Raw genomic sequence first — 12,418 nt, 5'->3', positions numbered from 1 at the left:
AGAGTAAGGCCTCTATCTTAGTCCATTTGGGCTGCTCTAACAAAATGCCACCAAGTGGATGGCTTAGAAACATTTATTGCTCACAGTTCTGGAAGCTGAAGTGCAAGATCAGAGTTCCGGCATAGTCGAGTGAGGCTCTCCTTCCTCCAGGTCTCAGACTTCTTGCTTTGTCCTCACCTGCTGGAAGGAACAGGGAATTCTGTGGGGTCTCTCTCATTTCTTTTTTAATTAATTTTACTTATTTTAGAGAGAAAGTGAGCCAAGAGCAGGAGGGGCAAAAGGACCGGGAGAGAGAGAAGCCTAAGCAGACTCTCTCCTGAGCATGGAGCCCAACATGGGGCTCTATCCCAGGACCCTGAGATCACGACCTGAGCCAAAATCAGGAGTTGGACAATTAACTGACTATGCCACCCAGGCAGCCCTGTGGAGTCTCTTTTATAAGAACACTAAACCCATTCACGAGAGCTCCACCTTCACGACTTAACCCCCTAGTGCCCCATTTACTAGTACTGTTACTTTTGGGGTTAGGATTTCAACATAATTCGGGAGGGGAATACAAATATTCAGACCACAGCCACTTCTACAAACAGTAGTTCTTTGTTTCTTCAACAACCCTTCATTAGGCACCACTGTATGCTCAGCCCTCACTAGGGGTACAGCAGTAAACATGGCAGTCTGCAATGCCAGCTCCTATGGGACTTTATATTTTGCTGGTATTTGAGCAATCTTCTGTGACTTGTCTGTCAGCTAATCTGAAGCAAAACATATGTATGTGTGATGGCTCAGCCTCAGAAGTCACACATGGAGATGTTTGGCATATACCATAGTCTCTCACTTCCTGCCCACCAGTGTTTCTGATTGAAAGTATTCTCCATTTTTGGTAGTCCTTTGGAGTTTTTACCTTTTTTTCTTAAGATTTTATTTATTTGTTTGAAGGAGAGAGAGAGAGAGAGACTGAGCATGAGTGGGGTTGCGGGGAGGGGGAGTGGGTAGAGGGAGAAGGAGAAGCAGACTCCCTGCTTAACAGGGAACCTGAGACAGAGCTCCATCCCAGTAGCCTGGGATCATGACCTGAGCTGAAGGCAGACACTTTACTGACTGAGCCACCCAGGTGCCCCAAGTTTTTACCTTTTGAACTTTGGGGTCAAGATTGTAGTTTTATCAACATTGCTTTCTCCTTTCAGGTGCATGCTCCGAGTCCTGGATTCATTTGGTACGGAGCCAGAATTTAACCATGCTAACTATGCCCAGTCTAAAGGCCACAAGACGCCCTGGGGCAAATGGAATCTGAACCCGCAGCAGTTTTATACCATGTTCCGTGAGTATTCTCACTTCATCTCTACTTTCCAGAATGCTACCGAAGGCAAACGGGAAAAGAAACTAGAACGGGTATTTTGGGTTATGAGTCTCCGGGCTTTTCCCTGTAGAAATGTGTGCTGTGGAAACTTTCCGTTGGGAATAACAGATTTGTTGTTGTTGTTTAATTGGAATTGAAAGGCCATGTGAGCATTTTGTGAAAAGCCTTAGAAGCATCCTGAAGGAAAAAAAAAAGTTCAATATGAAGTATCAGTAAAAACCATTTGAGAAACGACTTTGTGTGGATTCTGGATTAGCAGGTTCTAAACACATTTCATTCTGCAAATGGCCCACTTGATTACTGATGAGAAATGAGCTCTTTCATGTAGATAGATTTTTCCAGACAAAAAGTCTTAATTATTTAAGCATCAACCCTTGTTAAGAAAAAAGTCAGCTTTTTTTTTAATGAAACTATTTTAAACTCTGTTCCATACTTAATCAGCTTTTAAGCACTAGCCCAGAATGAAATCTCATGTGCCCTCGTTCACAAGGTGTCATTGTTGCCAACGGCAGTGATAATTTCAGGAGGTGTTGTCACAGATACTTAAAAAATGGTGAATTAACTGACCTCAACAGTGGGGGCTTCGCATTTTTCTGTTTCTGTAACATTCCCTTTCTCGCATTCACCATTCCTTACTGCTGTTATGAATTTACCGCCTCTGGCCTCATTTCCTTAATAATTAGCTGAGGACTGTGAAAGAAACTCCCACATTTGGTAATGATCGTGCCCAAAATAAGCTTAGAGTTTAAGTCCATAGGCCTCAGTGATGAGGTGAAGTCCTATTCTGGAAATGTCACGTAAGTTAAACATGACTTCATTTGGATGCTCAGAGTGGGGAGTTCCCATTTTCCAAAGTTGTCAGTATAATTTTAATCCCAAGATTTTCATCATAGAATTAGTATCTGAGATGTAAATCTGTTTCCTTTGTTAAAGCCCAACAGACCCGTGGCCTACTTTTTCTCTGTGTGGGTGCCCCTCCTCCTTGTATGTAGTCACCTGAAGATGACCCTTTTCTCATGTTCACTAAACATAACAGAATACATTGGACAAATCTTTGCATGTGATGTATGAGACAATAGAATTAAGAAGGGTTATAGCAATCGGAAGGTAGTGATTTAAAACTCAGCTCATGGTCACGTGTTCTTTTCAGCTCAGAAGGATTTTTAAGAGCATGTTATATGTATGGCAGACTTTTTTAAAAAGATTTTATTTATTCATGAGAGACAGAGACATAGGCAGAGGGAGAGGCAGTTTCCCTGTGGGGAGCCTCATACGGGGCTCTAGCCCAGGACCCCAGGATCACTACCTAAGCCAAAGGCAGACGCTCAACCACCAAGCCGCCCACGTGCCTGACATTATTATTGTTCCTGGAGCTCTATCATCCTGCTATTGTAACCTGTCTTGGGGGCACAGTTTAGAGGACAAACTAATAAATGGCACATTGGGTGACAAATGGCTGGCCAGTATGGTAAGGCATGATTGGAGTTAGCCTTTGGTTTGACTTTATTGTATAACTCTTGAGGGGCTGGAATGAGGTGGTACAAAATAATGTTAGAAGTGACCTCTTCATTACATCAGATGAAAAATGTTAGATGTTTCGAAAATGGCCAGAACAGCCTGAATGATATGCTATATGTATGTCCTCTACAAGATGGTGTTGCCTTGTATCTCGGGAGTAGAAATAGGAAGTGTTTCCAGAAAGTATAGAGTTCTGTGAGAATGTTGAAATTCAGAGTCCTAAAAACCCATTTTGTTCTCCACGAATGGAGGATTTCAACAGTGTTGATTAACTAAATTGAAAGAAATTCATTGCTTAAAATGTAACTAAAGATGAAAACACAGATTAATTCCTATTAACCTGGGAAGGGGATGAATTTTCTAACTGATTCAGAATTCAGCAGGAATCTGGGGAGGAAACAGGTACATTTGACTGCCTTTAAAAAAAATAAAAATAAATAAAAATAAAAAAAATATGGTGAAAGCATAAGCAAAATTATATCTTGATGGGTTAGTATCCTTTAATATATAAAGAGCTTCTAAAGACTGAAAGAAAAGTTTCGTAATCCAACAGGAAAATGGGCAAAGGCCATTATTCATTTTGAGGAAAAAGAAGCTTATTGCCCCAAACATTTGAAAACATATTACCCTCATTCACCGTAAAGAGAAATGCATATTTTAACTGCACCAAGATACCATGTCCCAAACATCAGGCTCACCAGGATCCAGAAGTTAATAGCATAGCTATTCCAATGGTGAGGATCTGTCCATCTTTTCCTGCCCTACTAGTGAGAGCATAGCATGGTACTAACAGGGGGAAGCATATTTGTCACGATCTACCAAAACTATCAGTACATCTTCCCTTTGACTGAGCAGATCATATCTAAGAGTTTCTCCCAAAGATAAGTGAGCAGAAATAAAATATGATGCGTGCACAGGTTATTTGTTGTGACACTGTTTGTAATAGGCAAAGACTGAAAATAACCCAGATGGTCATGATAGGGTACTGAGTGAATAACATGGTCTGCTGACAGAGGGAAGTACTTTGAAACTGGGAAGAACAGTGAGGACAGTCCACACAGCTCTGAGGGAGATGACTGGGGTACATTCAAGTAATGAAACCAGAATGCAGGGCATCTCGTAAACGTACTCCGTTTTGCATAAGAAGACAGTGTTTGTGTACGTTAGTGTATATGAATTTTCCTGTATTTTCAAAAGAAAAAAATGTAAGGTTAAATAACAAGCTGATGAAAGTGACTATCCCTGGAGGAAAGGTGTGCAGGATCAGGGACAGAAAGTAGATGTCTCTTTAATGCACCATATTTTGGCCTAGGAATCATGTAAACATTTTTATGTAATTTAAGAGAGAGAGAGAGAGAGATGGAGAGATTGAGAGAGAAAGCATTCACTTAAAACTGAAAACAAATTGAAAAAATGGAATAGGCCTAGTGCTCTATCAGATTAATATGACTATCCCACATAGAGAAAATAATTACTTGGAGTGACTTTAAAACTCCCTCTTTGGTCCATACATTCACAAGAGGAAATATTTGCACTGTTACTTGAAACTATTAGAGGCATACTGTAGGAGCCAAGATTTTCTTTTTTTTGTTAAGATTTTATTTATTTATTCATGAGAAAGAGAGAGAGAGAGAGAGAAAGAGGCGCAGAGACACAGGCAGAGGGAGAAGCAGGCTCCATGCAGGGAGCCTAACATAGGACTCAATCCTGGGTCTCCAGGATCACACCCTGGGCCAAAGGCGGCGCTAAACCCCTGGGCCACCCGGGCTGCCCAAGATTTTCAGTATACAAGAAGGTGGGTAGTATTTAAAGAATTTAGATAAAGACTGTATGATCCTCGGCTCAAAGAGGGCATATCAATGTCAACGTACATTTCTCTTTAAAAAATAAATGTTTCCTAGCTCTGTACTTTGAAAAGGATCAAAAGTAAAGACGGCCCGTAGCAAGGAATATCCTTGGCACTTAGATTGGGAACCTTATAAATATCTTTCCCTCTCCAAGGAACCTCCTGCTTGGTTAAATAGCCAATTCCAGGTCTAGGGCAGGAAATGTCCACAAAGGGATATCTCTACATGCCAGAAAGCAAGGAAGCTAAGGAAGACCCCTGGAGTGGAGTCAGAAGGACTGAAGAACCAAAGACGGGGTGGTCTGAGAATCAGGAAGAAGAAAAGCTATCGTGGATTACAGTCACATCAGTGACAGGCACTCCAGGAGTCCAGATGATCCTCCAAACAGGAGAAGCCCACAAAGTCCATCGATCCCCCCTTTGCTAGTTGCTAGGACACCACTTCATTACTCTGAAAAATAAAGGGAAAGAATCCAGCTTTGATCCTGCCTTTCTAGGCCAAGTTGTATTTGAAGATAATCAGAAAGTTGATGAAAGAAATTTGTTAATCATGAAGAAATCACAGCTAATAAATGCCAAAGGAATGAAGAATGAGAAAATCAGCATTTTAGTACTGGAACAAGACAGGAATCATCCACGGTTGCTACAGCCTTCATGTCACAGGTTGATGGAAAGCTTTCTCATGGAGGACGCTGTCTTAATTGGAGAAAACACGGACATGAAGAGGACAATTAAGTAGTTCGAGACCTTTGTCCTGTTGCATTGTGTCCAGGCTGGAGAATTGGCACAAAACAGTAACTCCCAAAGCCTGCCCACAGAGAACTTGGGTGCCGCCTTGAGAGGGGGTTCTTTCCTACCTATATGACAAAAGTGTGGGTCTGGCCCAACCCAGTCATCCCCACAGAATCTCCCATTCCCTCACCCTTCGGGTACATGTGGCTATTCCAGTGATCTGAAAGGGGAAGATCGTTGCTTTGAGCGTAAGAAGGAAGTGTCAACTTATATTTATGCATTGTTGATTTTTTTCAAACACAACATATTTACTAGTGTTTCCTGTGTGGGTTGATAGTAATCATTACATACTTGATGTGTAAACACGCACGTGTATTACAGGTGTACTAGATTGTGTTCTGATGGGGGTGCAAAATGGAAAGTGTAGATCCACAGGAATCAAGTGTTGTACTTGTAGAGCTCTGTCGTCTTCCAGTCCAGCTGTCGTCTGACCAGATTTAGCAGTGTTCCCGCATGTGTGAAGCGCAGAGAGGATGGGAAAGCTGGTCAAAAAGGGCCCAGCTGGAGGATAAAGAAAGAGAGAAACGCACCATTGCTGATACATCTTTAGGGGCAGTGCCATGGGGTTGTGCTGACCAAAGCATGTTTGCTCTAAAACTTAAATTCAGATTCAACACTTCTCACTTAACTGCTTCTATTTCTCCTCTAACTCATCTCCTCACAGAGTTGGTGGAGTTTCTTGCAAGTTGAAAAACCTGATTTTTCTAATCGTTTTGCTCCAGATCTCAGAATTTCACTGCAACCATCCTCTTTGTGTATTCTGTTTGCATTTGGGCATTTTTGTACGTGTCAACATGGACTATTCATGACCCCTCCCTAAGTAGCTTCTATAGGGACCATCAAAGTGGTCAGACAATGCTGAGTCCCTTTGGCTACATCTACTGAGTGATGATTTTTTCCAAGAAGTTGAAAAGTCTGATCGTTCCTGCACTCACCTCTTGTCCACACTCCAGGTGGCCTTTGGGCTAGGCACTACGGCCATCCTCTTGCCACCAGAGCCAGCTCTTGAAAGCTCGGCTTGGCCTGAGCTATCCCCACTCAAAGACTGTGGTGCCCTTCTTTTGCCCTCCCCCCAGACACTCCCTAACTTCTCCCTGGCCCTGCCAGACAGCCTGCTGGTCTCTGCAGGTCCTGCTAGAGGCCTCCCCACTCTTGCTCTCTTCACATCACCCTGATAGCAAAACGGTATTCTACTTCTTGAAGGCTCTATTTAAAAGACTTCCTCTATCCTTCCAAATTGAAGAAAAATGTAACTCTATGGCAAAAATAGAGAAAGCCACTTCCTCCCATGGAAAAGGCCCCCATACTCAATACAAGCATTATCGTATTTTTCATGGGTGTATTTTTACATAGTTGTAAATACATAATAGAATTCCGGATCCCCCTTTTTTTCCCTTCACTTAATAATTTTTTTTTCAGGATTCTGCTTTTAAAACTGATCTCTAAGGCTGTTTTTCATCCATCAAGTGATTAGCTCCTCATTTGTACCTATTTTGGGAAACTTCTGTTGCTTCTTGTTGAAAATTAACTGCTTGCTTTTTCTGGGCTTGACAGAGTCTTGGCTTGACCCTACAGGTAGGTGTTATTTCTGTCAGCAGCCTTTGGTCAGCCACCCATACTGCTTTTTTTTTTTTTTTTAAAGATTTATTTATTAATGAGAGACACAGAGAAAAGCAGAGACATAGGCAGAGGGAGAAGCAGGCTCCCTGTGAGGAGCCTGATGTGGGACTCAATCCCAGAACCCAGGATTGTGACCTGAGCCAAAGACAGATGCTCGACCACTGAGCCACCCAGGTGCTCCCACCCTACTGCTTTGTCTGAGCCCCTGAAGGTGGTCTCTTCTCTATTTCTCAATTCCCAACAAGGTGTGTTATACCTCAATAAACAAATGCAAGACGTTTGCCCATACTATTTACAAAAAGAGAAAAGGGAAACACTGAAGTCCCTGACTCAACCTTGAGTTAGCCCATGTGGAGATAGCTCTAATGACCTGTTCGACACCCTCTTTCACAACTTCCCCTGGCCTCTGTAAAAACAGCAGTGGTGGTGGTGAACTGTCCTTATCTGATTGTGTTTGCCCCTCCCCTTCGCTGGAGACTGGCTGCACATAGCGGTAGCAGAGATGACCAGACTCCTCCCCACTGGGCTCAGGCAAGTGGTGTCCCAGACTTCTGCTGATGTCCTGTAGTTGGAAAGTTTCAGTAACACTCAGCAACCTGCTGTACCACCTCACTTTTCATATAACCATCCTACAATGTTTCCTGTTCTCTAGACAGCATCCATTGCTATTGGTTTGTTTTTAATTAATTAGTGAATTAATTCTTTGATGACCTGCAATGTTTTGGCTGTCGTTCACAATCTGAAGACACTGAACAATTTGCCTTCTGGGTGCTCACACTGTCAGGGCTGGGAAGTATTCAGCATTTCTCGGTACAGGTGGAAATTTGGGGCAGAAGAGACAGGGAGCTGTCATAGAGTTGAGTGAAGAACAGGCTGTGGGGATTCTGGAGGTGTTAGTTGAGAGCCTTCCCATTTCACCTCCAGTCCCTCTCCGTTCTGTATGCCATCTGGCTTGCCTCATGCTGCTTGGCTCCTCTTGGCTTTTACTCATCTTCCGGGGTGCCATGTTTTCTCTGGCTTGCAGGCCATTATGTGTGTGCTCCTTGGTCTGGAAGCCCCTAGCTAGCTCTCACCCCCGACACACACACCCTTGCTCATCCTTCAGGGAGATGTTCTGTCCTCCAGAATCCTCCCTTCCCTGAGTGAGATGCTCCTGTTCTATGACTCTTAACCTGTATTCCAGTCCCACGAGCCTGGTCACTGCTGAGTCCTCCATACCTGAAGCGTTAACATCATTGGTGATAAGTATTTGTTGAATAAATGAAAAAAGAGCAAAAAGACCCCATTTTCCCCAACTACAGAATGGGGCTAATTAAAACATAAGTCAGATCATGACACTCCCGTGCTCACAGTGCCACAGCATTTCATTGTAGGGAAAGACCAGTCATCCCAGTGGCCTAAAGGCACCAATACTTGTCTGGCCTCATCTCTTATTACACATCTTCATGCTCACTGCTCTCTATTCCCATACCTGTTTCTTAGGTGAGTCAGACACACTGCTGCCCCAGGACCTTTGCATTGTTTTTCCATATCCCAGACATTCTTCCCTTTAGACGTCTATGTCTCTTCAGGTTTTTTGGGGGGTTTTAGCATCTTTTTTGAAAAGATTTATTTATTTTAGTGAGAGAGTGTGTGTGTACACAGGTGGGTTGGGGGTAGGGGCAGAGGGAGAGGGACTGAGAATCCCAAGCAGACTGACTCCCACTGAGCATGAAACTGGATGCATGGCTTACTCGCACAACCCCGAGATCATGACCTGAGCTGAAATCAATCATGGCCTATTTTCCTTTCATGCAAACGATAAACTTGTTGGCTTCAGTTACGGATCACTCCCACGCATGATTTTATTTTTAGGGCCTGACAAGCAAAGGAGCTATTTGTGATTCAAACTGCCTTTTTGGCCTTTGACTTCGATCAGTAGGACTCTTGGCTTTTACTTCTGTGCAGACCAGTGAGTGATGGGATCAGCCTTACAGTTCCTTTATCTGAGTCTCAGCCTTCAGGAGTGATGTTCTTCTGAGGAGTCCATTCCCTCCTAAATTGCTTTTTGACACTTGAGAAATTTACTCCATTGTGCCTTTTGTCAACAGTGCAGGCTCTCATCTTTTCAGCCCAGCTGTACATGATCGTTTCCCTACCTTGCATCCTGACCTCTTCTCTCTCTCTCTCTCTCTCTCTCTGCTCATCATCATCACCATCTGAAAAACTTGAGTTTGGGTAAAATTTGAAGTATAACATCACTGGCTCTGGTTTTTAAAGCCAGATAACTTCCCGTGTGATGTGACTGTATCTGTCAATAAAGTTCTTTCTATCATGCCAGTTACGTCATCAGAGTCAGCATCAACATCCTGAATATGATCATAGCCAATATCCTTCCCCGCTTTAACAAAGTTTTCAATTCGCAAAAAGGGTGAAAGAAATGTCTAATAGAACCCCACAGCCTCAACTCTGCAAATAAGTTTCCTTTCTTTGCTCTGTGACCTCTCAATCCATGTCTATCTACTCATCAGTCATCATTCCTTATTTTTTTGATGCATAAAAAAATCATCGAAGTTCAGCATATCTTAACTACAGTTCAGGGTTGGTCACCAAAGTAGTTGGTTTTATTTGTCTGTAACATTGAGTTATTTTACTGTTGGTCTCCTCAGATGAATATAAGCTCAGTGAAGGGAGCTTCATTCATGCAGGCTTTATTCACTCTTCACCTCTTCCCAAGTTGTTTTCAGGCTCATAGTAAGTGCTTAATAAAAGTGCTACTGTTGAATGAATTGATAGGACTTAGGAACCCATGATGTGGGAATTTTACCACTCTGCATCACTGGTTTGTTTCTCTTCTTCCCACCTTCAGCTCTGTGACCTAGATTAAAAGATATATTAATTTACCAATTAAATAAATATTTATTGAACACCTGTCACTTAGTATGAATGAGCTAGTTTCCAGAATAGAGTGATGAGCTGCCTTGGTTAATGATTCATCCCATGAATCAGGCTTTAGTTTTGGAACTTTGGTGCAAAAAGCCTGATGCTGGGAGTAGTTTAGGCATGGCTTCTGCTTCTTGGTAATGTAGATCTACCTATAGAGTCAGTCACATCAGGTAATTAAATATTTCCCATTGACTTAGTCATGCATGCAAAAAATACTTGCTGAATTTCCTACTATGCTCTAGGAGACGGCATAAAACATGGTTCAGCCTCAAATAACATATAGTCTGCCATCAAGATAACAATGTGTGGAAGGAACTGTAACTCTTCACGATCTAAGAGGAAGGCTACTTATCTCAGTGTTGGAAAGTTAAGGAATCCGTCAACCAGGAGGTAAAGTGAACTGTGCCTTCAAGGGAGGAGGAGGTGAGATAAGCCAGACATGTGCCAGCACAAGAGAAGATGGGAAACCTGCATTGCAAACCCCAAGTAGGCCATCATGGAGAGCAGCGATATCAGAGGGTGACTTGAAGTGTAGCTAGAATGACAGGTAGGCTGGCCGGTGCTTCATCCTGAAGGAGGTAAAGATTTTCAGCCAGAAACTGCCGCGGTTATGTTTGTTGCAAAGAATGCCCTGTCAGGCAGCGCAGAGGATGTGCCGGAGTAGGGAATAGGGAAGGAGGAAGGGCAAGGCTGAAGGTACGAGAAATCCACTGCCGATGTAACAAGAATGTGGTGGTCTATAGTACTAGTTGATTTCAATAGTCAAGAATCGGAGATGTCCTAAATGTTTTGTAAGGGTGTATTAGTTAGGATTTCTGTCATCTTGACTTGGTCATAAGGGTTTGTTGGTTCTTGTCCTTGGGAATTGTTGAAACCAGTTCTAAGTTGAGCTGGATTTGGGCTTGGAGGATATCTTTATTTTTCCCTATCTTGGCTTTGCATTTCTCTGGATTGGCTTCCTTCTCTCATGGGCACACAGATGACCTCTGCAGCTCTAGATTCTATCCTGCCTGGTTGGTGATTGTAGCAGAGACACCCTGACTTCAAAAGTAGCTCTGACTAGTGTTGGAACAGCTGTGATTGGCAGGACTTGCATCATACCCCCATCTTTCAAATGAGCCATGGCCAAGCAATGTCTTCTGTATTATGTGCCCAGCCTTGGAGGCTGGGGAGTGGAGGCAGCCCACAAGTCAGGACTGGGTCAGAAACCCATCACCTGAAGTAGATAATTGCATGGCCTTGGAGAAGTGTGGTTCCATAAAGCAGTGCTGGCAGACCAGAACCATGGGGCATCCCAGCTCATGGAAAGAGTTCATGCACTAGAATACTATACTAATTTAACAAGCGGTGATGAGCTGTGGGTATTAACCCACAAAGATGCCTGTGGCACATTTGTAAGTGAAAAAAAGTTTACAAAAAAGTAGGTATAATAGGATCCAGTTTTGATTTGAGTATAAAAAAAAAAATCCATGGGTGCCTGGGTGTCTCAGTCAGGTAAGCATCTGACTCTTGATTTCAGCTCAGGACATGATCTTGGGGTCCTGGAATCAAGCCCTGCATCGGGGTCCATGCTTAGCAGGGAGTCTGCTTGAGGACTCTCTCCCTCTTCTTCTGCCCTTCCTCCTATTCATGTGTGTGCTCCCCCTCCCCCCACTAAAATAAATTTTTTTCTTTTTTAAATCCACACAATGGTGATTATTCCTAGGTGATAAGGTGATGGGTGATATCTTTCTTGCATCTTTTTCTATTGTCTGGAAAAAGTTTTACAGAGGATACATTTCTATTACAATGAGGAAAACCTAAATAAGTCATCATTTCAATAGGGCAGAAGAAAACTTACCTGTTGTAGAAGTCTTGACAAGAATCAATGAGGCTAGGAGTATCTGGGTGGCTCAGTGGTTGAGCATCTGCCTTCAGCTCAGGTCATGGTCTTGGGATCAAGTCCCACTCAGTCTTCTCCCTCTGCCTGTGTCTCTGCCTCTCTCTGTGTGTGTCTCATGAATAAATAAATAAAATCTTTAAAAAAAAGAAAAAAAGAATCGATGAGGCCAGAAGTAAGAAAGATACAGAGGAGGGAGAGGGTTGAGAGATTTGGGGAAGCTGACATCCTCATGATTGGGTGAGGACTGAGGGAGAAGCCCAGGCTGGCTCTGGGGTTTCTGCCCTTGGTGACCTGCTGGCGTGGGGGTCCCCAACATGGTAGGGCCAGCTGTAGTTAAGGCCAAAAGACCACTTGTTAAAATGAGTATTTGCACTTTTTAGCGCAAGTGCTTGGGACTTAGTGGTGGAAAGACAGACCTCAGAGACTCAGGCGCTGAAAAGAAGAGTCGATTTCACTGAAAAAAAAAAAAGCGTTTGAA

At 43.0% G+C, this 12,418-nt stretch overlaps 1 protein-coding gene across 7 annotated transcripts in view; it reads left to right on the top strand.

Moving 5' to 3' along the window:
* MGAT5 (alpha-1,6-mannosylglycoprotein 6-beta-N-acetylglucosaminyltransferase) overlaps positions 1 to 12,418 on the top strand; it is a 336,949-nt gene that overhangs the window by 228,256 nt on the left and 96,275 nt on the right. For all 7 annotated transcript variants that reach the window (XM_055315894.1, XM_055315891.1, XM_055315888.1 and 4 more), the window contains one exon: positions 1,185 to 1,318. In XM_055315894.1, coding sequence (XP_055171869.1) covers positions 1,185 to 1,318 — 134 coding nt within the window. The remainder of the gene's footprint in view (positions 1 to 1,184; positions 1,319 to 12,418) is intronic.

This window comes from Nyctereutes procyonoides, unplaced genomic scaffold, assembly GCF_905146905.1.
Source record: "Nyctereutes procyonoides isolate TBG_1078 unplaced genomic scaffold, NYPRO_anot_genome, whole genome shotgun sequence".
Lineage (NCBI taxonomy): Eukaryota > Metazoa > Chordata > Mammalia > Carnivora > Canidae > Nyctereutes > Nyctereutes procyonoides.
This window is presented reverse-complemented; position numbering and strand designations above follow the sequence as displayed.